At 35.4% G+C, this 27,943-nt stretch overlaps 1 protein-coding gene across 1 annotated transcript in view; it reads right to left on the bottom strand.

The window, feature by feature from the left end:
* SMAP1 (small ArfGAP 1) overlaps positions 1-27,943 on the bottom strand; it is a 177,426-nt gene that overhangs the window by 74,895 nt on the left and 74,588 nt on the right. Inside the window, exons 5-6 of the mRNA NM_001097558.1 lie at positions 17,754-17,834; positions 4,563-4,643 (exon numbers count right to left, since the gene is read on the bottom strand). Of these exons, the coding sequence (NP_001091027.1) occupies positions 4,563-4,643; positions 17,754-17,834 (162 nt within the window). The remainder of the gene's footprint in view (positions 1-4,562; positions 4,644-17,753; positions 17,835-27,943) is intronic.

Below are 27,943 nucleotides of genomic sequence, written 5' to 3'. Positions count from 1 at the left end.
GTCAGAATTAAGACAAGGATGTCCTATCACTAATTCAAAAACTAGAAATAAAAAGAGCAATAAAATCAGCTACAATAATGTTACAAAGCTAAGGTATCTGCAACAAATAACCGAAAAAAAGCTAGTATCCTCTATGTGTGTTTATACACAGATGTATACACAGATTGGTACAAACGAATGAGGAAAAGTCAGCAATCTAATTGAAAAATAGACAAAAGATCTGAACCAGAACACCAAAAGAGGAAATCCAAACAGGCAATAAACATATGAAAAAGGCATCTGGCCTCATTAGTAATCAAGAAAAGTGATATTAAAAATATAATGGGATATCATTATATACTCCCCACACTGCAAAGAGTAAAATCTCTAACATATACTGTAAAGAATATGGCCTGACCAGAATACATTTGGTATACAATTTGGAAAACAGTTTAACCTTATCTAGTCAAGTTCAAAATGCAGGTAGATTGGGATGCCTGGGTGGCTCAGCGGTTGGGCATCTGCCTTTGGCTCAGGGCGTGATCCCGGGGTCCCAGGACACTGGGATCCTGCGAGGGGCCTGCTCCTCTCTCTGCCTATGTCTCTGCCTCTCTCTGTCTCTCATGAATAAATAAATAAAATCTTAAAAAAAAAAAAAGATACAGGTAGATTATAACCCAACAATTGCACTCATAAGTATACCTTAAAGAAATGCATGCTTAGATGCATGAATAGAAGTGTCCATAGCAGCATTGTTTATAACAGCTAAAGCCTGGTTATAATCCAAATATTTATTAACAGTGGAATGGAAAAATAAAATAAGGAACACACAAAAAAATAAAATAAAATAAAATAAAATAAATAAAATAAAATAAAATAAATAAGGAACACATATATAATAGAATACTACAAAACAACCTAATAAACCATAACTAAATACAATATGATTGACCCTTATAAAATGTTGACTAAAAAAGCAAAATACAAAAGAATGTCTGTGATATCATTTCATTCACATGTTAAAATATAGAAATAAACCACACTGTTCAGAAATACATGCAGAGAAGGTTAAACTATTTCTAAAACGAAAAGAAATTTTTATCTCTGGGGAGAAGGGAAGTGATTATTTTTTTAAAAGATTTTATTTATTCATTCATGATAGACACAGAGGGGGGTGGGGGGCAGAGACATAGGCAGAGGGAGAAGCAGGCTCCATACTAGGAGCCTGATGTGGGACTTGATCCCAGGACTCCAGGATCGTGCCCAGGGCCAAAGGCAGGCACTAAACCACTGAGCCACCCCAGGGATCCCCAAGGGAAGTGATTATTTATTAGGAATGGTGTTGCAGGGGCAGCTTTTGGTGTGTTGCTCATGACTGATTTCTTGACTTAGTGAATACATGGATGGTCACTTTACAAATATATTGTATATATACAAGTACACTTGTAAGTTGTACACCTGTAAGTTTCTGGCACACAGGAGATAGTAATAAAAACAACTATTACATTATAATGATAATTTTATTCTGACAACTATTGCTACTACTTTCACTGATATTACTACTAATTTCTCTTCTGCCGATTATATATGCCCCCTTAAAATATCAGCTCAGAGAGACTATACAGAAAAAATGCCTGTATGTGAAAATGTATGCATGCCTATTAAGCTTTTTATTTGTGTTATTTTCTTTTCCGTTTCCCCACTGTTACACTTCTAAATGCATCTTCCTTTTTATATACTTTGCACTATCCTGACCACAAAATTTTGATAGGAACTAAAGTTTTCCCCTCTACATGATTATTCTTTCAGCAAGGATCTGCTGATGGTGACATCAGCAGCAGGAGTCCTAAACCTCTGCAGGTTGAGTAAGAATAACAGATGATGTATAAACTGAGTTTAATAAAATCTAAGTATCTAAAGGAAACAGTATAAGAACTATACTAGATTCTCATTGCTCACACACCTTGAACTGCTCTTCTCAAGCTCCCAACCCAGAAACTCAGTTTTAGGTGATTGCTGTAGCCCTTTTCTACAGGAGGCAACAGAAGAAGTATTTACATGCAAGGCTATGAAACACACATGGTCATGGTCACTACATCAAAAAGCTCGATACACTTCTATGGTAAGGTTTAAGTGGTAATAACTTGTCAAGCACCAAAAAAACTCTTTATTTTGATATTTCCAATTCTTGATAACAAAATATAACCTCTACTAATGATTTTAAAATTCCTTTTAATGCAACCAGAAATTATAAGAAATTTCACCTGAAGTTTACGATGCATGTTGGGGTGCTTGAGTGGCCCAGTCAGTTAAGCATCTAACTCTTGGTTTGAGCTCAGATCATATTCTCAATCATGAGATCAAGCCGCACCTCAGGCTCTGCCCTTAGTAAGGAGTCTGCTTAGGATTTTCTTCTTCCTCTGCCCCTCCCCACTGTGCTCTAAGTCTTAAAAAAAAAAAAAAGAAAAAAGCCGACTGCATGCTAAAGAGAAAGTTACCAGAGGAGGAATAAAGCCACTTAAAGTAACCAGGTCATAATTACCAACTTAATCACTCCTTTTAAAAAATGGAATATCTAACATCTACATTTTTTCAAAAAAATCTAGCTTTTTAAAAATAGATTTGTTTCAGATGGTGGGGGGCAGCTTGAGTGGGGGAGATGGGTAGAGGGAGAAGAGAATCCTTGCTGAGCAAGGAGCCCGATGTGGGGCTCAATCCCAGGATCCTGGGATCATGACCTGAGCCAAAGGCAGATGCTTAAATGACTGACCCACGTAGACACCCCATTAACATCTAAATTTAATTTGATGAAAGGTAAGAATTTGTGTTTATTTATTTACTTTTAAATATTTTATTTATATATTCATGAGAGAGAGAGAGAGAGAGAGAGAGAGAGGCAGAGACACATGCAAAGGGAGAAGCAGGCTCCCCACAGGGAGCCCTATGCAGGACTCAATCCCAGGACCCTGGGATCACGCCCTGAGCCAAAGGCAGACACTCAACCACTGAGCCACACAGGTGTCCTGAAAGATAAGAATTTAATTCTGTATACTATCATTAAAACCAAGTGATATTCAAAGAAATTAACTTTAACTGAAAATTAGTATTTCAAATAATTGTTCTTAGCAAAGGTCTTACAGTCAGCATTTCCAGTTTATTAATTGTTCTTCACTACCTTGGAATCAACATACTATGAGATGAAAAACATCAATGAATTAGTATACATATATTTATTCTAAATATCTGCTACAAACAATAAACTGTTAGAAATACAAAGAAGTGCAAGACTTGGTCCCCACCTTATTGATGCACAATCTCAAGAAACAAAACATCTATGCATCTGTGTTAGATAAGAAAACTTATCTAAAAATACAATTGAACAGTAATACAAAGAAGGAAGTAATAATATCAAATGTATAGCAATGTCTCCAGAATTCTGAGGAAGGGAAAAAGTGTGATCCAGTGGAGATATTTAAAGGGACTTCATGGGAAAGGTAAATGAGTAAGTCTTAGCAAGAGATGGGGAAAAGAAAGGATATTCTTACAACTCTTTGAAGGTAGAGACTGCTTTAATAAATGACAGAGAAAGAACCACTATGTACCTGCACTATACACTTTAAGTGAATGCACCTTGTATATGTAATTTACACCTTGATTAGGTCAGTTTTTTTAAATTTCCGCAACTATGAAGGATGCTCCCTTTTTACTGACTAATCCTTTAACCATGCTTCCATATTTTCATGATCAAATATATTCAAAGCCAAGCTGCCATAACTATTTACCCAAAGTCTTTTAAAAAGCTAATGCTCTCTTTACTAGTTTGCCTAAGCACATCTAGATGGCATATCACTGTCAAAATAATCTTCCGAAAGAACCTTTCTGAATCAGATATATCTCTATAGACTTTGAAACGTTACTCACAGCCTTTGCTCAAAAAAACAATCAACATGGACTTAAAGGTCCTTTACAATTTGAGCTCCATCTACCGTGCTGGTCTTATTTTTCACTACTGTCTATACACAGATATATATCTTTGCAAAAAGATATGCATCTATGGATAGGGATATTTTTTCTATACATAGGTATTTTTTTCAACAGAGATACTATTTTTCGAAATATACTTTGTATAGTTTCAGTTTCTATACCTGTCCTCAAGGTATTCTCTCCAAATGATATACTCCTGCCTTTCACCTTAATCCTACCTACAAATCAAAATCTACCTCAAATGTTTACCCTTAAACATCAACTCTTTTCTGAAGGCCCCTTCAGGTATGATCTCTTCATTCTCTAAACTTTCACTCAAATCTGTTTGTGCATGAAAACTAAAAACATTTTTATGTCATTAATAAGAGAATACTAATCCTTAAGGAATTCACATGATCTACATAGTTACATAGATATGTAACTGACTAAAAGTTATATAGGACAATCTAGAAGGACATGCTTAGCATACATATCCATTCAAAAAATACTTACAAAAGAATGATTATTAACATACTGTAAATATCCCAAAAGACATTCATATGTAAAAATACAAAAATAAGATGGTAATATTAATAGATATTTTTTAAAATGAATTTTACCTTTTCAGTTGTAAGAGGTTTCACAGGCTTTTCTGGCTCCTTTTCTTTCTTTTTCTCTTCCTTTTTTTTTTCCTTTTCTTTCTAAAACACAGACCAAAGTTTTGTTTACTTTTTAAAAAATGTCAGCTCTTAACACATTTTTATTTTATAGGTTGAGCCATTATTTGAGGAAGTGTTTGATGATGACTATCCAGTGATACTGAAATACAAAAGTAAACACAGCAAATTCATAGTCATTGAAATTACATATTGATAACACAACAAAGAATATCTTTTCTTTAAAAAATTTAAGACAGAGATGAAACTATTTAGAACTTCTTTGAAATTTTAGAGTTTGTTTAAACAAATGAGACCTCTAAATCAATAAATTCTCACTGTGTCTTTACATCAGGCTAGGCTTCGTAATAGCAACCATAATACTGAAATTTGAACAAGAAGAAAAAATGTAAACTAACTGTGAAAGAATTCCTTATGACACAGATGAAAACAGATTACAACATGTGAACATGAGATGAAAAGGGAAAAAATGCTTTAATTTTTTTAAATATCACAAATCATGGAGACTCCTGGGTGGCTCAGTTGACCCCTAGGTGCCAATTCTTGATTTTGGCTCAGGTCATGATCTCATGGGTCATGTGATGAAGCCTCATGTTGAACTCCATGCTCAGTGGGGAGTCTGCTTGAAGGTTCTCTCCCTCTGCCCCTCTCTCAAGCATAAATAAACCTTTAAAATATCACAAAACATGTTTAGTCTACTACATAAATGTTGTGATTTTTAAAAGGACAAAATACAATTATTTTCTCATTAAAAAATGTTAAGGATATGTATGCCTGGTACCATAGCAAATTGAATAGTATACTTAATCCAATTCAGTGTAGGTATAATGGTACCATGATGTCCACAATTGCATTTCCAAGAAGGATAAAACAGGATATAATATTAAAAACTTAAGGGCCACAAACATGCCAAAAAAGAAAAATGAAATAATAGATTAAACAATGAACATTCATAAGACATTTAAAGGGAAGAGATGCCTAGAAACCTAGAAGTGAATCACTACTACAAATGCGTATTAATTAGTACCTTAGTTTCCTAGCAGCAAATAGGAAAAGATAAACTGATGAACCTAGGAAAGGCAGAATAATAAACACACAGAACTTAGTCAAAATGACTATGGGTTTGTTTGTATCTGTGTCTTTAAAATGGTATTTGACACAACCTCTCTCAACAAAATTATTATTTATAATTCAGAAAAGATAACCCTGGCAATTCCTAGGCTATAACATCAAGACATAATAAAGGTTCCTATGGGCCAGACACTGTGAAAATCACCTTATTTTCTAGAGTCTGAAAAAAAAAAAATGTCATCATGTTCATTTTACAAATGAAGAAACCAAAACTTACACAAGTAAGGCAGAAAGCCACACAGCTAATCAATGGGAGGACCAAGGGAAGACAAAGCCAGACTCTCAAGTCACTATTCATTGCCATCCAGTGAAGCACTATTATTTTTTACTATTCTGCCATACAACAATGGTTAATATTTATTGAACCCTTACTATGTGCAAGACACTATTTTCACTTAGCAATGAAGAATAAATGAGATGAACAAATCCTTTATCTATTTTAAAACATTTCTAGATATTAAATTCGTGAGGAAAGCAATGTGATAAAACATTCTCACTAATATGTTGGGAATGAATTGTTCTATAACCTCACAGAACTGTTAAGTTTTCAAGAAAGGCACTATCATGAGAAAGGGGAAGAAGATAGTCTTTCTAATCACTGTGACTGGTAGGCACATATGATATTACCAAAAATGAATCAGATTATTTAGCTATGTTTAATGAGAAAGAGCACAATTCAGTGTTCTTCAATACTGGAATTTCAGCTGTTAAATATAGCTGTCATAATAGGGATATTATGATACAAGCTTTGAAGTAACATTAAAAACATGAGGTCTAAATTCAGATCATACAGTTTGATCCACAGATGACTCCCATCTCTAGAATCAATAGCTGCTGAAAGATCAAAGAGTACTGGGAGAACCTAATTTGTTTTAAAGTATTTTTTCAGCAAGAACAAAATACAGCAGTGTTTGGTATTGTAAAATAGTTCCTGAAACTTGGTTTCTATATATACAAATGATACAGTGAAATAGGCCTTCCATGTGGAAAAAAAAAAAAATCAACTGTCCAATTCTTATAAGATAGAGAAAAGCACATATCGGGTTCATTATACCCAAACTATACTTGAGTGATTTGATTAAAGATATGGTCTTCAAAAAATGTTTATTATGTACTCTGACCTTAAAAAGTTGTGAGCATATATACGCTACCATGTGTATATATTTCTTTATTGAGTATATTTAACACTATATTATGCACATTATAAAACATACATTACAATGGAAATTTTGAAAGGATAACCAAAAAAGGCACAAATAGACCTTGGGGGTAATGCTAGAGACATTAGACTTTGAAGCACACTGACTTATTCCAATGCCTTTCTTTTAAAAACTGAAGTGTAATTTACAGACACTATATTAACTTCAGGTATACAAAATAATGATCAAACATTTAATACACTGTAAAATGATCACCACCATAAGTCTAGTCTCCTCCTATCACATAGAAAGTTACATACATGAAATACAGTATTGTTGCTCTAGTCACCAAGCTATACATTATTACCCATAACTTACTTTATAACTGAAAGTTTGTATCTCTTGACCTCATCTTCTTCTCCAATTTCACCCTCTCCCCCTACCAACTCCTTCCCCTCTAGCAACCATCAATCTATTCTTTTCATCTATGAGTTGTTTTTGTTTTTTGTTCATTTGGCTTTTTAGATTCCAAATATAAGTGAAATTATGTGATATTCATCTTACTCTGATTTATTTCACTTAGCATAATGTTGTCCCAAATGGCAAGATTTCATTCTTTTATATAGCTGAGTTGTATCCATTGTGTGTATGTATGTATGTGTATATACACACATACCACATCTTCTTTAACCATTCATCCATGAATGGACACTTAGATTGTTTCAGTATCTTGGTTATTGTGAATAATACTACAATAAACATAGGAGTTCCTATATCTTTTTAAATTAATGTTTTCATTTTCTTCATATATCCAGAAGTAGACTTGTTAGATTATGCAATAGTTTTATTTTTAGTTTTCTGAAGAACTTCCATACTATTTTCCAGAGTGGCTACACAAATTTATATTCCTATCAACAGAGCATAACAGATCCCTTTCCTCCACATCCTCATTAACACTTGTGATTTTTTGCCTTTTTGATAATAGCCATTCTAACAATGATACCTCATTGTGGTTTTGATTTGCATTTTCCTGATTAGTGATGCTGAACATCTTTTAATGTGCTGGTTGAGCATCTGTATGCCTTCTTTGGGAAAATGTCCATTTTTTATGGGATTGTTTGGGTTCTTTTGCTATTGAATTGCATGAGTTCTTAATATATTTTGAGTATTAGCCCCTTATCGAATATATGATTTCCATTTTGATATATGATTTTCACTTTGTTGACAGTTTCCTTTGCTGTGCAACATCGTTTTAATTAGATGTAGTTCCATTTGTTTACTTTTGTTTTTGTTGCTCTAGTCCTTTGCAGTCAGATGAAAAACAAAAACAAAAACAAAACACATCACTAAGACTGATAACAGGGAGCTTACTGTCTATGTTTTCTTCTAGTATTTCCATGATTTCAAATCTTGCATTCAAATTTTTAGTCCATACTGTGTTAATTTTTGTATACAGAATAAAACACTGGTCCAGTTTTCTCAAAATATTTATTGAAGAGACTATCCTTTCCGCATTGTATATTCTTGCCTCTTCTGGCACAAATTAACTGACCATATATATGTGGGTTTATATCTGTGCTCCCTATTCTGTTGCAGTAATCTATGCATCTGTTTTTACGTCAATATCATACTGTTTTGATTAGTATATTTTTATAATATAGTTTGAAATCAAGGCATGTGATAACTTCAGCTTTGTCCTTCTTTCTCAAGATCACTTTGGCTATTCAGGATCTTTTGCGGTTCCATAAAAATCTTAGAAATGTTTGTTCTATTTCTGTGAAAAATGGATTGGGATTTTGATAAGGATTGCACTAAATCTACAAACTTCTTTGGGTAATACAGACATTTTTAACAATATTAATTCTTCTAATTGATGAACATATAGTAATTTCCATTTACTTGTGTCTTCTGTTTCATTCTTAAGCATCTTGTACTTTCCAGTGTATTAAGTCTTTCATCTAGTTGGTTACATTTCTTTCTAGGTATTTTATTCTTTTTGATGCAATTATAAAAGAGATTGTTTTCTTAATTTCTCTTTCAAACCATTTGTTGCCAATATGTAGAAAGAATAGATTTTTGTATATTGACTTTGCATCCTGCAACTTTACTGAAGTTGTTTCTTTTCATAGCATTCTGGTGGAGTCTTTAGGGTTTTTTATATATAAAATCATGTTATCCACAAATGACAATTTTACTTCCTTTCTAATTTGGAAGCATTTTATTTCTTTTTCCTGCCTAACTAGTCCAGCTAGGACTTCCAATACTATGTTGAATAGAAGTGGTAAGAATGGGTATCCTTGTCTTGTTCCTGATCTTAGAGGAAGAGCTTTTAGCTTTTCATCGCTGAATACGATGCTAGCTGTGGTGTTTGTCATATATGGCTTTTATTTTGTTGAGGTAGATTTCCTCCATTCTTGCTTTGATGAGAGTTTTTATCATAAATGGATTTTGGATTTTATCTAATGCTTTTTCTGCATCTGTTGAGATTATCATGATTTTTATCCTTAATTTGATTGATTTGAAGATGTTTAACCATCCTCACATCCCTCCAATAAATCCCATTTGGTCATGGTCATCTTTATTTTTTTTTAAAGAATTTATTTGTTTATTCATGAGAGACAGAGAGAGAGAGAGAAAGAGAGAGGCAGAGACACACAGAGAGAGAGAGAGAGAAAGACAGAGAGAGAGAGAGAAAGACAGAGAGAGAGAGGCAGAGACACAGGCAGAGAGGGAGAAGCAGGCTCGCCGCAGGAAGCCTGATGGGACTCGATCCCAGGACTCCAGGATCACACCCTGAATCAAAGGCGTCTAGACGCCTAACCACTGAGCCACCCAGGCGTCCCGGTGTATGATCTTTTTAACTCATTGCTGACCTGTTTGCTAACATTTCATTGAGGACTTTTTCATCTACATTCAACAAGGATATTGGCCCGTAGTTTTATTTTGTGGTGTACTTTGTCTGGTTTTGGTATCAGGATAATGCTGGTCTCGTAAAATTAATAGGGAAGCATTCTCTCCTCTTCAATTTTTTGGAAGAGGTTGAGGTATAATTCATTAGTGAAGCCACCTGGTCCTGGATTTTTGTTGGTTGGGAAGTTTTTGACTCCTGATTCAAACTCCTTGCTAGTAAATGGTCTATTCAGGTTTCCTATTTCTTCATGATTCAGTTTTAGCAGATTGTACATTTCTAGGAATTTATCCATTCTTTCAGACTGTCCAATCTGTATAGTCTACTATGAACAATTATTAACAGTAGTGTCTTATAATTTTTTGTATTTTTTTGGTATCAGTCATTACTTCCCTTTTTTCATTTCTGATTTTATTTGAGCCTTTTCTCTTATTTTTCTTGATGAGTCTGGCTAAAGGCTTGTTAATTTCATTTATCTTTTCAAAGAACCAGCTCTCAGTTTCATTGATCTTTTTTCTTTTAGTCTCTATTTCTTTTGTTCCACTCTGATTTTATTATTTCATTCCTTCTACTGACTCTGAGCTTCATTTGTTCCTCTTTTTCTAGTTCCTCTGGGTATAAAGTTAGATTGTTATTTGGGATTTTTATTTCTTGAGGTACACCTGTATCACTATCAACTTCTCTTTTAGAACTACTTTTCTTAAATTCCACAGATTTTGCTATGCTTTATTTTCATTTTCATTTGTATCAAGTTATTTTTTAATTTCTCTTTTGATTCCTTCATTGATTCATTGACTGTTCAGTAGTGTTGTCTAATCTCCATATATTTGTGCTTTTTCCAGTTTTCATTTTGTGATTTATTTCTAGTTTCATACCACTGTGGTATAAAAAGATGCTTGATATTACTTCAATCTTCTTAAATTTACTAGTCTATCCATGTGCACTTGAAGAGAATGTATATTCTGCTACTTTGGGATGGAATGAGAACATTCAGATATACAGATCTATTAAGTATATCTGGTCTAATGTGTTATAAGGCCAATGTTTCCTTATGGATTTTCCATCTGGATGATTTATCCACTGATATAAGTGAGGTATTAAAGTCTACTACTATTATTGTATTGCTGTCAATTTGTACCTTTAGGTCTCTTAATATCTGTTTTTTATACTTAGGTGCTCCAATGTTGCACCCATAAATAATTACAAATATATCTTCTCGCTGGACTGCTCCATTTATCATTATGTAATGCCTTTGTCTTTTATTAGTGTTTTAAAAAGTCTATGTTGTCTAATAAGAGCATAGCTCCTCCAGCTTTCTTTTGGCTTCCATTTGCATGAAACATCTTTTTATGTCTGTGTGTCCTTACATCTGAAGTGAATCTCTTATAGCATATAGATAGGTCTTATTTGTTTTATTCAGTCAGCCACCCTATGTCTGTCTTTTGATTGGAACATTTAGTCCATTTACATTTAACCTAATTATTAATGGGTATGTTCTTACTGTCATTTTGCTAACAGTTTTCTGGTTGTTTTTGCAGTTCTCTGTTCTCTTGCTCCCTTCCCTTGTGGCTTTTCAGTGTTATGCTTGTATTCTTTTCTATTTTTTGTGTATCTAGCACATGTTTTTGATTTGTGGTTACCATTGGGTTCATATATAATAATCTTATGTGTATAGCAGTCTTATATTACATTGACGGTTGCACACACATAAACATATTCTAGAAGCACTACATTTTTCTCACCTCCACATTTTATGTATATAATGTCATGTTTTAGATCTTTTTATTTTGTGTGTCCCTTGGCTAATTTTTTTTAAAGATTTATTTATTTATTTATGATAGAGAGAGAGAGAGAGAGAGAGAGGCAGAGACACAGGAGGAGGGAGAAGCAGGCTCCATGCTGGGAGCCTGATGTGGGACTCGATCCCAGGACTCCAGGATTGTGCCCTGGGCGAAAGGCAGGCGCTAAACCACTGAGCCACCCAGGGATCCCCCCTTGGCTAATTTTTATAAATATATATTATTTGAATCCTTTTGTGTTTTAATCTCTATACTGGCTTTTAAGCGATTAACTCATGATCTTTATGATATGTTTTACTTGCGAAATTTTTTCCTTTCATAATTTTCTTCCAGTTATGGCCTTTTTGTTCTACTTAAAGAGTTCCCTTTAACATTTCTCATAAGGCCAGTTTAATGGTGATGAACTCTTAACTTTTGTTTATCTGGGAAACTTTTTAGGCTCTCCTTCAATTCTGAATGGTAGCCTAGTTTGGTAGGGTTTAAATTTGTGGGGGTTTTTTCATACTTTGAATATATTATGCTGCTCCTTTCTGGCCTACAAACTTTCTGCTGAGATACTGGCTAATGTCTTATGGATATTCCCTTGTATATAACTAGTTGCTTTTCTCTACTTGTTTGAAAATCCTCCCTTTAACCTGAACATTTCAATTACTATGTGTTTGGTGTGAACCTCTTCAGGTTCATCTTCTTTGGGGCCCTCTGTGCTCCACTGACCTAGAGGTCTCAGACCTAGATGTCTGTTTGCTTCCCATATTAGCCCTTTCCAGCTATTATTTCTTCAAATAATTTTCTGCCTCTTCTCTCTCTTCTCTTTAGAATTTAGTATGCCTGATGCTGTCCCAGAGGCTCCTTCACCTATCTTCACATTTTCAATTCTTTTTTTCTTTTTGTCATTCAGCTTGATTTCCACTAACCTGTCATGCAGGCTCACTGATCTGTTCTTCTGCATCCTCTAATGTGCTGTTAATTCCCTAGGATATTTTTCATTTCAATTATAGTATTCTTCAGCTCTGATTCTTTTTTATATTTCTATCTCTTTAATGAAATTTCTCAGTGACTTCATTTTTCTCTTCAGTTTAGTGATCATTTTTATGACTATTACTTTGAACTCTTCATCAGATAGATTGCTTAACTCCTTTTTGTTTAGTTATTTTTCTCAAGCTTTTGTCTTACTCTTTCGCTCAGACCATATTCCTCTGTCTCCTGAGTTTATCTGAGTGTCTTGTTCATTTTTACACAGCTACATTTCCCTGTCTTGAAGATAGTGGCCTTATGTAGAAAGTGTCCTGTGGAGCCCAGAAACCCAAGCTCCTCAGTCACTTTAGAAACAGGCAGTTCAGGGGTGTCCTTTGTGTGAGATGTATGCACCCTTTTGTTGTGACTGGGCCATGAGTGCTGGGGACATGCTGATGGGTGGGGTTGGCTCCAATGCCTGGCTGCTACTGCCTGGCTGTTATTACCACAGGCACACTGAAGGCATGGAGCTGGCCTCCAGCCCAGCTGGCTAAGACACCTGGCTGTGCCTGCTACAGCCATACAGGCATGCTGGTGGGAGCAGTGAGTCCCCAGTGTAGCTAGCTGCAAGGCCTGGCCACGACTGCTGCAGACATGCTGGTCGGCAGGGCTGGCCCCCATTTTATGGGAACACGAGTCACTTTAGAGTGGTGCTAGTGTCAGCCAAGGTTTCCCATTAGGTGAGGGAGGTGGGAAGAAGCTGCTTTGGGTGGGGCACTGGTCCTAACAGGCTGTCTGCCAGGTTGTGGTGGAGTGGGAGCCACTTAGAAGGGTGCTTACAGAGGTAGGTCAGTCTTCAGGGGAACATGAAATGGGGGGAGTGGTTGCTAGCAAAGTTGATAGGACAGTGTCAGAAAAAGCATCTGCCAGTATCAGGTCAGCTAAAGGAGGACAAGAAAATAGTGCCTTCTAGTACTCTAGAGAAAGTTCCTACAGATCCCTGCCCCTCTGGCACATGCCCTAATTTTAGCCAATCTACTTTAACACATGCTCTAAGTACTTTTCAAACTGCTACCTCTGTTCTAGGTCTCCAAGCAAGTTAAACTGTTCACAGGCCCTTTAAAAGCAGGGTCTCTGTTCCCTATAGCCCTCTCACCCTCACAGAGTTAAGCTCCATTGATCTGGAAAGCCAGATGTTATGGAGGTTCAATGTCCTGGTGCAGACCCCCCCAGGGCAAGGGATGTCCAATATGGGGCTTGAACCCCTTTCACTTCTCAGGGAGGACCTCTGTACCTTGATATCCCTCCCATTTATGCATTACTATGCTGGGGGTTCATTTCCCAATCTGACCAGGTCTCTGCCCCTTGTATTCTTTTTTATATGGCTTTAAAAAATATCTTTAGTTGTATAAAAGCTGTTCTGCTAGTCTTCAGGTCTTTTTCAGACAGTCACTTTATATGTAACCCCAATCTTGGTGTATCCATGGGAGGTGAGCTCAGGATCTTCCTACTGTATCATCTTCCCAGAGTCTATTTTTAGCTTTTAACATTTTAATTATAATGCATGATTGGCGTAGATCTCTTTGGGTTCCCTTTTATTTGGAATTCTCTGGGCTTCCTGGCTGTTTCTCTCCCCAGATTAGGAAAGTTTTCAGCCATTATTTCTTCATTTAAGTTTTTGTCCTTTCTGCTCTCCTCTTTCTGCAACTCCTACAATGTGACTGTTATTCAGCTGGGAATGTTACTGATGCTATCCCCATAAATCCCTTATGTTATCTTCATTTAAAAAACTTTTTTTTTTTTTTCTTTCTGCTACTGTTTAAGTTCCACTGCCCTGTCTGCCAGGTCAGGTCACTGATTCATTCTTCTGCCTCACCTTATCTGTTGCTGGTTCTCTCTAGCATATTTTTTTAGTTCAGTTATTGTATTCTTCAGCTCTGAGACTTCCATCTGGTATTTTCTTATATTTTCTATCTCTTTGTTGAAATTGTCATCATCCATTCTTCTCCCGAGATCAATGAGTACCTTTATGACTACTACTCTGAATTCTTTACCAGGTAACTTACTTATTTCCATTAAGGTTTTATCCCCTAGAGTTCTGTTTATTCTTTCATTTGGAACATATTTCTGTTCCTTCATTTTGTCTAATTCTGTTTGTTTCTGTGTATTAGGCAAAACAGTGCTCTCCCAGTATTGAAAGAGTAGCCTTAGGAAGACTGAGTTTATTTCAGTCAGTTGTCTGTGTAGTGTCCTGGGCTGGCATCTTGTCACAACTGTCTCCAATTGTTTCAGTCCTATGAGGCCCAGAAATGCAAGGCCTGCTATTCACCAAAGCCAGGCATAAAAGGGGTGTCCCCTATGTGAAATGCATGTATTTCCTGACTTTAGCAGGGTCAGAGGGGAGCACCAGCCCAAAAAGAGCCAACCCATCCAGTCTGCAGTGTGGGATTGTGGGGATGTGGAGGGGCAGGGCAAGCAGCACTATGAAGGTAGAGGTAGTGCAAAATGGTGCCTCCTAGCACCTGTCATGGCAGACACTTCAAACTTAGGCAATAAATCTCCTTCATATATGGTCTAGTAGCTTTTCAACTTGTTCCTTTGTACTGGGTTCCAGGACAAATGAGACACTGTTGATGTGTCCTTTAAGAGTAGACTACTTTCCTATAGCTTTTAGGATATCCTTGACATAAGGCCTGATGGTTTCCAAGCCAGATATTTTGGGGACTCATCTCTCCAGTACAGCTCCCAAGGGTTGGGATGCCTGATGTGGGGCTTGAACCCCTTGCTCCTCAGGGATATGCTCCGTATGTGAGAGATCACTCCCACCAGTGGATCAGAGCACCAGGAGTGGGTTTTTAGTGAGTCCATGTCTCTGCCTCACCTATCCTCAATGTGGCTTTTTTGTCCTTTGTTGTAGAGGAGCAGTTTAGCTAGTTTTCACATCTTTTTTAGAGAAAACTGATCTATGTGTAGCTGTGATTTGGTGTGTTCATGGGAGAAGGGAAGCTTTAGGTCTTCCTATGCCACCATCCTGAATCATCAATGTCCACTTCTTTCTAAGACTTGCAAGAGGGAATCACACAGTAAAAGTGTGTTAAGGGTTCCCACCTTTTTATTCACATGAAAGCATAATTTCAGAGCAAATTTTGAAAAGGAAAAATTTGCCTTTGACACTCTTTCTCTTTCTCATGGTAATATCTACACTCCTAGAGTGCTTCTTTCCTGGACCTATGTGCTGATCTACGATACCTACAACATTCCAACCATGTACTTCATGCTCCAAAACTGTCCCCTACAGACTCCTCATGAACTCCCTTTGCCCTGCTAACTCTTAAATTCAAGTGTACCCAGCTTTCCATTCTCATGACCCTTCTCTTATCACTCAACACCCTTTCCCTGGGCTGCCTTATAATCTCAATCCTTCTCTCAATCCCTCTCTAACTGCCCCCAGCCTGGATCTCTTCTCTGGGCTACAGATTTGCATATCCAACCACCTACTAGATACCTGGATGTCCCACAGTCATATCTAACTTTTAATTCATCCCTCCCCTCTTTTGTTCTCCTCAAAACTGTTCCTCATTCTCAGCTTGCATCCTTTTCTCTCTGAATAGCACCATCATGTACTGAGATGCTCAAGCCAGAAACTGGAAGTCATAAAGACTTCCCAAACCACTGTCACAATCCATTGATTACTAAATCCCACAGATTCAGTCTTCTCAAAATCTCTTAAACTACACTCTTTTTATTCCCTCTGTCTCTAATTTAGCAACTGCTCCCATCATTTTATCCACAGATTAAGGCAACAGGTTCTCAGGCTTTTTCCACACTCCTCAGCATATAATTTATTCTCCACAGAGATGGGGAGCTGTGTGATGACAAGTAAATCAGATCCTGCTACCTTTTGTACCCTTAAAACTCATCATTAAAGTACTAGGACCTTTAGAGTAAAGACCAAAATCCTTCAGAAGGCTTAGAAGTAGGCTGTTCTCTCACTTCTCTCCCTATCCTATGCATGTTCTAACCATGCCATCTACTTGCAAATACCCAATCTACATTGCCCACAGGGTTTTTTCCCCCACAAGATGCTTATTACTCTAATTAGAATGCATCCTAATCCTCATAGCTGATGTTTATTAAGAATTTAAAATATATGCGGTGCCTCGGTGGCTCAGTCACTGAAGCATCTGCTTTCAGCTTAGGACATGATCCTGGGGTTCTGGGATCGAGCCCCATGTCAGGCTCCCTGCTCAGCGGGGAATCTCTTCTCCCTCTCCTTCTGCCTCTCTCCCTGCTCATTCTCATTCTCTCTCTCTCTCTCTCAAATAAATATTAAAAAAAATAATAATAAGATATATTCAGGTGCCTGGGTGGCTCAGTCGGTTAAGTGTCTGACTCTTGATTTCTGCTCAGGTCATGATCTCAGGGACATGAGATCGAGTCCTATGTTGGGCTTTGCTTGGGATTCTGTCTCTCTCCCTCCGCTGCTCTCCCAGTCCCCACTCACGCATGTGCTCTCTTAAAAAAAAAAAAAAAAAGAAAGGAAGAAATTAAGATGTATCAAAAGATTGCCTTCTGTAGTAAATAGAAGCACAGTGAGCGAATATCAATCACAGCACACACTATATTGAATTAGAAACCTCCATAAAGTTCTCTGTTTTCCTCCATTAGGAATCACTGTCACCCCTATCACCAACACATTCTAATGATTATCACTGATGAGTCTATATTTATAACTCTATTATTATATACATTACCGTATCTGTATGATGGCTACTTTTGCTTAAAAAAGAAACTTAACATTAATTTTCTTCAAATGCTTATAACAACGGAATGTTCTAAAGAAAACATTTTCAATCAAAGACTTTTCTAATAGATCAAAGAATTCAACATCAAGTATAAAAAAATATATATATATTCCTGCAAGTATAGTCAGAGAAACAACAGTAAATTGCTTCTTAAATGTGGAAATATTATCTATAGTACCAATAAATCTGTCATTCTGAAATTAAACAGATCAAAGTCTTTTAATCCTACTTGCAGCATAGGAAAATATTTTAGAAATTGTTGTGTTCAATATATTTAATGCTGGAGACCCATCAAATATAAACAACTATTATACCACTTCCAAATTATGGCACATTGTAAAAGAAGTTCATTTAGCATTGAACACTATAGTATGCAGCTGGCTAGAACACTACCATACCTCCAATTTGTTTTTCTCAACAGTAGCTTGTAGAGAAGGAGAAGATACCAAAGGCTGAAGAGGAGCATCAGAGGAAGAAATCTGTGGAATACAGATGAAAAGTCAGAAGAACAAAGCGAAAGGAAGGTAATCAGAATTGACAGGCAAAGGAAAAAAACAAAACTCATGCATTTCTGAGATATACAAGCACTTAGAAATATGGTAACTAAGGGGAAAAAAAAGCATGAGTAGAGAGTATTGCTTTCTTAAAATTCCCACATGCAACTTCTAAATATAAAATTATTTATTACAGAATAGTGTGTGGTTTAAAATAGAATTCACTATGATATAAAATGTAAAATGTACTCAGGTAAGATCATACCAAAAGTATTTTAAAAATAAGCTTTTCATATGGTAAACTTCTACTTAGTATTACTACTGAAATACTAAAGCAGGAAGATAGGTCGTTTTGAGCAGCAGGAGAGTACATATGAATTTTTGTTTTTACTTGTAATAACTATATTAAGAATGGAAAATAAAACAAATAGTGCTGAAATAGTAAAAGTTAATTAAGTTTTAATAAGCTGTTTAAGAACGAAAAAAAACTCTGAGATGAGCAGCAGCAGGACTTATCAAAAAGCAATTTATACACTTCCTTAAGATCAGTAGGTACAAACACCATTTCCAGTGCTGTATTTGCTGAATTACTCCCAAAGCATTATGAGATAGTTACATAAGCAGCAAAGGCAATTTATATATGAAATTGGATTTCACACATCTTCCTTCCCAATTTCTACATGCATAGTTGATCACTTTAATGGGAGCATTATCTTCTTGCTCTCTTTATTGCCAAAATATAACTAAAATATGTTTACAAAATGCATAGTAGATCTCTGGAGCCATAAAACTGACATCTGTATATATTGCTCTATCATATCAATAGGGCCTCTAAGGAATTGTTTAAAATAAAGGTGCTATTATAGAAAGGTCATTATGTAATGTCAAAATAACATTGGGAGGTAAGTCCTCAATCACTCTGCTTGTTATTAAGTTAGTTATAGTTCTAATTCTTGAATCACAATCCAAGACCATAAATTTTTGGGTTTTTTTTTTTTTTAAGCTTGAACACTGCTTGTTGGCTCTGTCATAATTGTGCAATTAGCCATTTAGTGACTACTAATGGAAATTACATATGGAAGAGAAGTATTTTTTTTTTTTTTTTGGAAGAGAAGATTTTAAAAGAAAAATACCTTAGACTCTAGCTTCAGAGCCGCTTTATCCCATTGGACATTTACTTGCTAAAGATCTTTAATTGCGACTTTATATAAAAATAAGATTTAAAAAGCACACAAATTCACTTAAGATGATAACCTATATCATAAAGACCTCTTTGTCCAAACTCATGTAATAACTGAACATAAAATATATGAGAGAAATAGGCATACTCAGCATGTCAAGGATTACTAACCCATGACAGTTCACTATTAAAGTGTTCTCCTTTTGACTGATCTGGCCACTGTTAAAACTCAGAAGAATACAAAATTATTTAATAAATAACAGTAATATAATAAAGCATTTTATTGCTCCCTTCCAAAAAAGCATTAATACTGTTTCAGCTAGAAACACAGAGTTGTTCAGTAGGAAAGACACTTGAAAAATCAATGGACAAATTAACAGGTGAACAGATAAACAAATTATAGTATACTCATAAAATGAACTATTATCTGCAAATACAAAATGAATTGTCTTAATAATACAAAAAAAAAGGATGAATTTCAGAAATATGTCAAGAGATGTCAGACACTAGAGTACAGAGGCACAAAGGAACCTTTTGGGGCAAAGGAAAAATTGTATATACCCTCTGTGGTGGCTACACAGGGTTATATATTTTTCAATAAACTGTGTGGGTGGGGGCTGGGGAAATACACATTAAGGGGCATTTGTTGTGATGAGCATTAAGTGTTGTATGTATGTGATGAATCACTGAATTCTACTCCTGAAACCAATGTCACAGTGTATTCACTAACTAGAATTTAAATAAAAATTTGAGGGGAAAAAAGTCAATGAACCGTATCTTAAATTGTCTGCCTTTTATTGCATATAAATTTTATCTTCAATAAAGTTCATTTTTAAAAAGTCAATGAGCAGGGTAAGATACATTATATGAGCAAGGAATTAGGAAATAGAGGTCAACATATGGATAATCAGAAGCAAGAAACACCACAAAACAGGCAGATGAGGGAGAACAAAAAAAGAACAGGGAAAAAGAAAAAATAAAGAGGCAAGAAAAACAAGGTGCCCTTGAATGTTCTTTCTAAATCTCTCAAAACCACTTCTCACCATCTTCTCCATTAAGCATCCTAAAAAAAAAAAAAAAATCACCATCATTTGTCACCTGGATTAATCCTAACTGGCCTCCTTGCCCCAAATCCTGCTCTTCTCCAAACTATGAAACTCTCAAGTGCAGATTTGATCACTAGATATTCCTAGTTAGAAGCTTTAAATAGTTCATACACGTTATATAAGGGCAGAGTCCAAACTCCTTAACAGGCTACAAATGTCATCTACTTTATCTCCCTATGATTTTCCTGCCCTGGCTAAACTATTGTCTAGCCATACATGATTCCCCTGGTTCCAGCTCTCTACTCTGCTTCTCTTGCTTCTGTTTTTGCTCCTGCTATTTCCTCTGCTTGAAATACCCATACTTCTATTGGTTCTTACCAATCCCTTAATTTCAAGTTGACAATGTCTCTTCCAAGAAGTATTCCTTCATCACTTCAGTAGTAAAGTGGCCACCTGAGGTACTCCCAAAGCACTTCCTATAATTCTTCCCTATTGCAGAAATTATCACATGCCATCTTGTTAAGATCCAAATACTTATCAGTATTCTTTGTTTAACTGACTGAAGTTCTCTAAGAAAGACACTGTTTCTATTCTGTTCACTATCTTTAGTTTTTGGCACCCAACAAGTCTCAGTAAATACTTGTGAATGTTACAGAAAAATAAAAAGGAGGAAGGGAGCATCTCAGAGGAAGAACCAAAAAGAGGCTCAATCTCAGCAGTTATCACTGTCCTTAGTAAGTTCACTGTCTGCTAAAATACTTTTCTGAAATCTCATGTTATCTACATTTACTATCAAGAATTTATTTTGTAACTAGACATTAACACATTTCATTCTAGTACATTTATAGAGAGAGAGCAGAAAAGACTTTGATCTTAGAAAATTTCACTGGAAATTGGTGGTGTCAGTAAATTCAGTTGTTATGACTGAATGTCTCTTTACTCCCTACCATTCTTGTGCCCAACCCCTCCATCAATGAGAGAATGCACAGTGGGAACCCAGTAAAGATATCCTTCAGGAATAAATGAGTTAGAGTCCTTCCAATTGTTCGTAAGCCCAAAAGTTCCTCTCTAGGCCACCACCAAAGTAACCTATATGTGAAGAAATTCCTAAAGTAATACAACTACATAAACTCACCTCCTGCAAAAGAAAAACTGATTAGGCAAAACAAGTATCCAACTCCTGCCTAACCAGGATAAGGTGAGTAAATACATATTGAAATGATAAAAATATCAGTGTGATTATTTGAAGGCCATAAGGCAAAATGTTTATCTTTTCAAGAAAAGATCAAATTATTTTCTTGATCAAATTTTTTCCACTACCACCCTTTTCAACAAAATAATGCTATAATAATAAAATCTGGTGTTCTAAAACACTGAAAAACATAATACCACTAAAAAAAGGTCTATGGATTAATTACTAGCAATACACTGCTTCAACCCCATTTTGGAAACTCTTGGATATGTTTTCTAAGTGGGAATTTTATGATAACAATTATCAAATGGCTTAATTTTATGATAACAATTATCAAATGCAATCTCATGACCTTTCAATATATTGCAAACCTCAGGTTTTTCAGGAGTCCAGAAATCATCTTAAAAATATGATTTCCCACATCAATGTAAATGACACAAAAGCTGAAAATACATTTACTGAACTAATAAGTAAATCGTACAAAAGACACCATCAATCAAACTCATCCATATGAGGCTTAAAAGGCTTTGATAAACTTAAGTAACCACAGCCACCAAGTATGTAGAAGAAGCCTAAATTTTAATATACTAACTTTAAAATCTTTGCATAAGTCATTACGAAATGTAGAAATCTGGAAAAGTTTCAAAATATAGGTCCTTAATTGCTACATCAAGTCATCAGCAAATCATAATTAAAGCACGGAATAAAATGTGGACAAACAAATCAAACAACTCAGGTCAAAATTATGCCAGTGATCTAAAAAGTCTTAGAGTTAAGTCTTAATTATCTACCTGCTTGAAGTCACTTGCTGCTGATAACTTCCCCATCTTCCTTCAATATAATCATTATAATAGTTTATTTTTACTGAGCACTTATGTGTCAGGCACCTTCTTAAAAATGCAATATGCCTTATCTTATTTAACTCTTATAATATTACTATGAAAGGTAGATACCACGATCATTCCTATTCCACAGAAGAGGAAATTAAAATTGTAATGACAAGAATTAACAAAGAAAGCCAACTTGAAACTGCTATTTTATACTAATCCTAAGTCATTACCTAATTATTCATCTAAGTTTCTCATTGCTATTAAAGAACACTTAAAACTCATTGCAATTCAGTCTTGAAATCACTCATGTATCTTAAATAATTATATCATTAGTAAATTGTGAAGAGTTTAATAAAATGACTAGTGCTATCTTATTTTATAGTAATAGTATAGAAATACTGTGTCTATAATAATTTCTAAGTCGAAATAATTTAACTTTACTTTTGTTGTATTTTGTCTTTATATAATACATACACATATATATAAAACAAGTGAAAATTTTGTTTTTAAACCCTTATATTATTAATATTCAATTATATGGTAACTGATTAGAACAGTAATTTCATGTGAAATTCAAACTGGAGAATTAAAATCCTTGTGTGCTACAAATTCAAGTATGTACTCAAAATGAGTTCTGAGAGATGAGAAGTGATAAAGGAGGCAAGTAATATGTAAGACAAATTGAAACAAGAACAAGCAAGTGCTCATTTTAAAGTCACTAACTCCCAAAGATTGTCAATTGGTTTCCAAGACAAAATTGAGGAAGTGAGGGGGTCAGGAGTAAATAGTTATAGTTACTTATTCATTTTACTGCTCTAGTAGATTTTCTTTTTGTTTCTGATCATTATAATAGCAAATGAATAATGAGAGCATGGAAATACTTGTGAAGAATGGGGGGGTGAAATAAGGGAGAAGGGGGAGAGGAAATGAGAGAGGGAGGGAGAAGGCATGGAAGGGGAGAGAAAAGCTGCTGATGGAAAAGAGCAATTCATATGGCAGAGTTCAGCCTCATCTACTCAAGATCTGTTAGATCTTCTAGCAACTCATCTAATCACTGTGCTTCCAACTGTGATTCACTATTGGCTAAGGAGGGGAAGGGGACAGGACAGAAGACAGATTTCTGTACTCAAAGTTTTGCAAATTCCCCTATCACTCATTCAATTAAGGAACAACCAGGAAGGTCAGATTCATTCTTTATCACTAAGGTAAGAATTCTAAGATGGCCACAAGTCCCATGCCTTGGTATACATACTCTATATAATGTTCTTCCCTTAAGTGTGGGCAGGATTGTGAACATGAAAGACTTTCTCTCTTGACTTGGTTACTATATAACAAAGGTTAGGACTTTGCAGATGTCATTAAAATCCCAAAATAGTTAACGATGGTTTAATCAAATAAGAGACTCTTCTGGGTGTGCCCAGCCTGATCAGGTGGCCCTTAAAAGGTGATGGGCCCATTCATAAGATAAGAGATTTGAAGTGTAATATAAATTCTCCGATGAAGAAATAAGCTGCCATGATCTGAGAGGATGGGGTTAACTGTTAAGGACCTGAGGGGGGCCCCTAGGAACTGAGAGTAGTCCCCATCTGACAGCAAGTACACAGGACCATAGTCATACAACCACAAGGATATGAATTCTGACAACAAATCGTGAGCTTGGAAGACAATAAGCCTCAGATAAGATCACATCCCTGGCCAACTCTTTAATTTTAGCCTGGTGATCTCCTGAGCTGAGAACTGTGCCTGTCCAGATTCTTAGTCAACAGAAACTGTAAGATAACAAATCTGTGTCATTTGAAGTCACTAAATTACTAGCAATCTGCTAAATGGCAAGAAAAAATTAACACAACAACCATGCCTTACTCAAAAAAGGCGAAGTCCTCCATATAATTCCTATTGCCTTTCAAGACTTATTTCCTCTTACATTTATTCTCTCCTCATCATCTACCCACCCTGCAAAGTCCTCTTTCACACTCACTAGTAAGACAGTTTGATGGGCTACTCACCAAACCCAAACAAATAATATACGTAAACTCTTGTTCTTCCTTATCCTAATTCAGTTGAGATAAAATGTCCCTTCAACTTGAAATATCCTTTCTGCACTATTAACACTCAGGCTATTTTCTCTTTGCTGAAATCCTACATTTCTATTAAGGATGATTTCAAACATATGTCTCCTTTAAAAATTCCCCCAGTCAAAATTAACTACTGCTACCTAAATTCTGTGTTCCCATAGCACTTTTAATCTTCTATCAGAGCACACCGTGCTTTAGAATACGCCTCATTGTACATATACATTACATTACATGTGAATAATGTTTCAGAGTGAGTTAGTATCGTACAGATTATATCATTTCTGGGGCACCTGGGTGGCTCAGTTGGTTAAGCAACTGACTCTTGGTTTTGGCTCAAGTTGTGATCTCCAGGTCGAGGATTGAGTCCTTCATCAGGTTCCCCGCTCAGTGAGGAGTCTGCTGCTTCCCCTCTCTCTAACCCCCTCCCCTGTCACACATACACTCTCTCTCTGAAATAAAGAAATCTTAAAAAAAAAAAAAAATTATATCATTTTAATCTCAGTGCCTTGTAGATGGTATACATTCAATGTTTGTTGCATGACTAAAAAAGCAAATAAAGGAAGAAATAATCCAGGGGAACTTCAACAGCCAATCTCTGAATTTTATATATAGTTTCAAACTATCCTGTGAAAGGGTACCACAGATCTCAGGGGTAAGAAAGAAAAGTACGGAGGTTCGATATGAATAAGGGTTGCTGTGCTCTGCCCACATTGGTGCCCAGCACTATGCAGTTACTTTAAAAAATACAAAAGAAATGAGATGTCATTTTTTTTTCTGTTTGAGGCTACAAAACAGTACAAACTGTAGTACCAAAACATTTCTACTCAGAGATATATTTTCCTTTGTTTTTATCTAAACTTTGCTCTTCCTCTTTAAGCTTCCTCCCTTAATTCACACTTAGAGTACTGCACAGCACTCAAAACCATACAGCATATACCACAAGCTCCCTCCACAAAGCAGCACATACAACCCTCCTGCTTTCTCAGAAGCACCATGTTTATAGGACCAGATACCACATTTATTAACAGCTTGCTGATGCCAGTTTTTACAACTATAATAAATCCCTGGGTATGAAGGAAATACCATCCTATATTTTCATACTCTACATGATGGATTTCTATGAGGCTTAGTTCATAGACTCATTAAATGGCCTGGCAAGCAGGGGGCAATATCACAGAAAAATAGCAAAACTCTTTGCCATTGTTTCCCTATAGTTTATTGCTTTGTATTTTGCCACAATAATCTGAAATATTTATGTTTCAGAAGGGCAAGAAATTTCTCATTTTTTTAAAAAGGGTTTAAGAAGTTAACTGCCTTATAGAGAGATACAGGGTCAATCCTCAGGCCCTTACTCTTGTTTAAAATAAGAAAATAATAAGACAGTTACATATATTGGCAACACTAAAAAATACCAGCTAAGAGAAGACAGAAAAACTACAAAAATCAGACACAAAAGCTGTAAAGATAAAGCAATTTGGAGCCATTTAATATCAGGGTAACAGTCATATCAAGCTTAAGTCACTCATGACATCTTTTTATCAGAGTACAATGAGTACAGTTAGTATTCAAACTGTCCCTCCTGGGATCCCTGGGTGGCGCAGTGGTTTGGCACCTGCCTTTGGCCCAGGGCGCGGTCCTGGAGACCCGGGATCGAATCCCAGGTCGGGCTCCCAGTGCATGGAGCCTGCTTCTCCCTCTGCCTATGTCTCTACTTCTCTCTCTCTCTCACTGTGTGCTTATCATAAATAAAAATTAAAAAATAAAAAACTGTCTCTCCTTAGATATTCCCTTAAATGCACTAGTGCTCCTTAAGTACCTTAGATATACGATACTTATACTTTGTCTCAGGTTTATTTTTTCAACCTAGTCTCACATCCCCACTATGAAGTTAAATCTCTCTGAAAGCAAAAGTCATACTAGGAAACAGGGACCATAACAAGTGATCAGCAATTACTTAAACAAATGTTCAATCTATTACTGAAAAAAAAAAGATATAAATATATAATGTAATTCTTAGTGATACATAAAATTAGTTGCTTATACACTGATTGCCATGAAAGAGAAATATTTTAAACTTGCTAAAATATAAATTTTTAACAACTTATTCTTTTGCTTATTAAAGAATAAGAGGAATACATTTTCCCTTGGGTTGAATGTGATTTTTGTGAACGTTCCTAAATTTTCATAATATGAATAATATAATCTCAAGACTATCTTGAAATTTCCATTCTCAAGCCTATGAAAAATGTAAAAATGTGTAGAATGAATATCTCTATAAACCTTACCAATATTCATCAAATGTTAACATTATGCCATACTTGTTCTCTCTCTCCACAGACAGGCAATACACACACACACACACACAAATCAACTGCCAGGTTTCACTGAAGATTTAAAATAATTTATTATTATCTGAAAATGAGTTACAGATACCATGATACTTCATCCCTGAGTATTTTATTCCAGGACATATCTCTTAGTGAATAAAGAAATTCTCTTAACTGAGCATAATACCATTTTCACACCTGGGAGAGGGGAGATTCCATACCAACAGCTATCGTCCAAAGATAAAACTGTTTTCCTATACATTACTACACAAAAATAATTTCCAAACTGTTGTCAAGAAGAAAAAAATACTTTAAATATAATTAAAAACAACAAAAATGTTTACGATTTTTTAAAAGGGTATTTAATGTGAGAGAAACAAAACATACAAGACTCTTTAACCCTAGAGAACAAACTGAGGGTTGCTGGAAGGAAGGGGGCCAGGGATGGGCTAAATGGATGATGGGTACTGAGGAATACACTTGTTGTGATGAGCACTGGATGTTATATATAAGTATGAATCACTAATTCTACTCCTGAAACCAGTATTACACTGTATGCTAACTAGAATTTAAATAAAAACTTGAAGAAGGGGAAAGGATGTACAATGTAAAACCATATGCTTTATAAATATACTAAAATGATTTCTTAAAATTTCATATGAAAATATGTAACTTATGTTTTACAGTTAGTCCTTCCCTCCCTCATAATGCTACAACCAAATTTAATTTTACAGACATTCTAAGTATCATTCTCAATACTATCAATTTTTATCATTCTTTCAAGATTTCCTCTCCTGTATCCAATGCAGCCCAAACTCTATCCACAAGGGTGTATTTGTTTCATAATATACACTAATGATACTTTAAATACTTTTAACAAGATTTTTTTCATGATCAAAGACAATGTATTAAAATATCCTCACTTTGTTAGTAGTTTATTAATTTTTTATTATATTGCCTCTCCACATGGACTGAAAAGATAAACCCAGTTTGTATACAAAATGAGATGAAATTGTTGTCTCTAAATTACTTGACAGATTACTTAACCACAAGATTAACTGTGTATAGCTTGGCTTTATTAATCTAGGAATCAAAGGCCAAAAAAAAAAAAAAAAACAATTGCAACAGTAAAGACAATTAGCCTTAAACAGTAATGAAAAAAATTAATCAGAAACAAAACAAAACAAAAAACAGTGATATAACTTGATCACTGCAATAAGGTCTCAACTATTGGGTATCAAAATGCTTGATAATAACCAATTAAAATGCCATGTCTTAATATATATATATGTCGGACACATCCACTAAAGCCCTTAGGAGAGGGGATAAATCGCCTTGATTCTTTTTCATTCACTTCCAAAACTGAGTAAAATAATTCTCCCTCCCCTCTTTTTCAATTAGTGACTCTATCTTTTAGCAATTTTCATAAATTAACTTAATAAAT

This window comes from Canis lupus, chromosome 12 (assembly GCF_011100685.1).
Source record: "Canis lupus familiaris isolate Mischka breed German Shepherd chromosome 12, alternate assembly UU_Cfam_GSD_1.0, whole genome shotgun sequence".
NCBI classification, from domain to species: domain Eukaryota; kingdom Metazoa; phylum Chordata; class Mammalia; order Carnivora; family Canidae; genus Canis; species Canis lupus.
The sequence above is the reverse complement of the archived record's forward strand: the minus strand, read 5'-3'. Positions and strand labels throughout refer to the sequence as shown.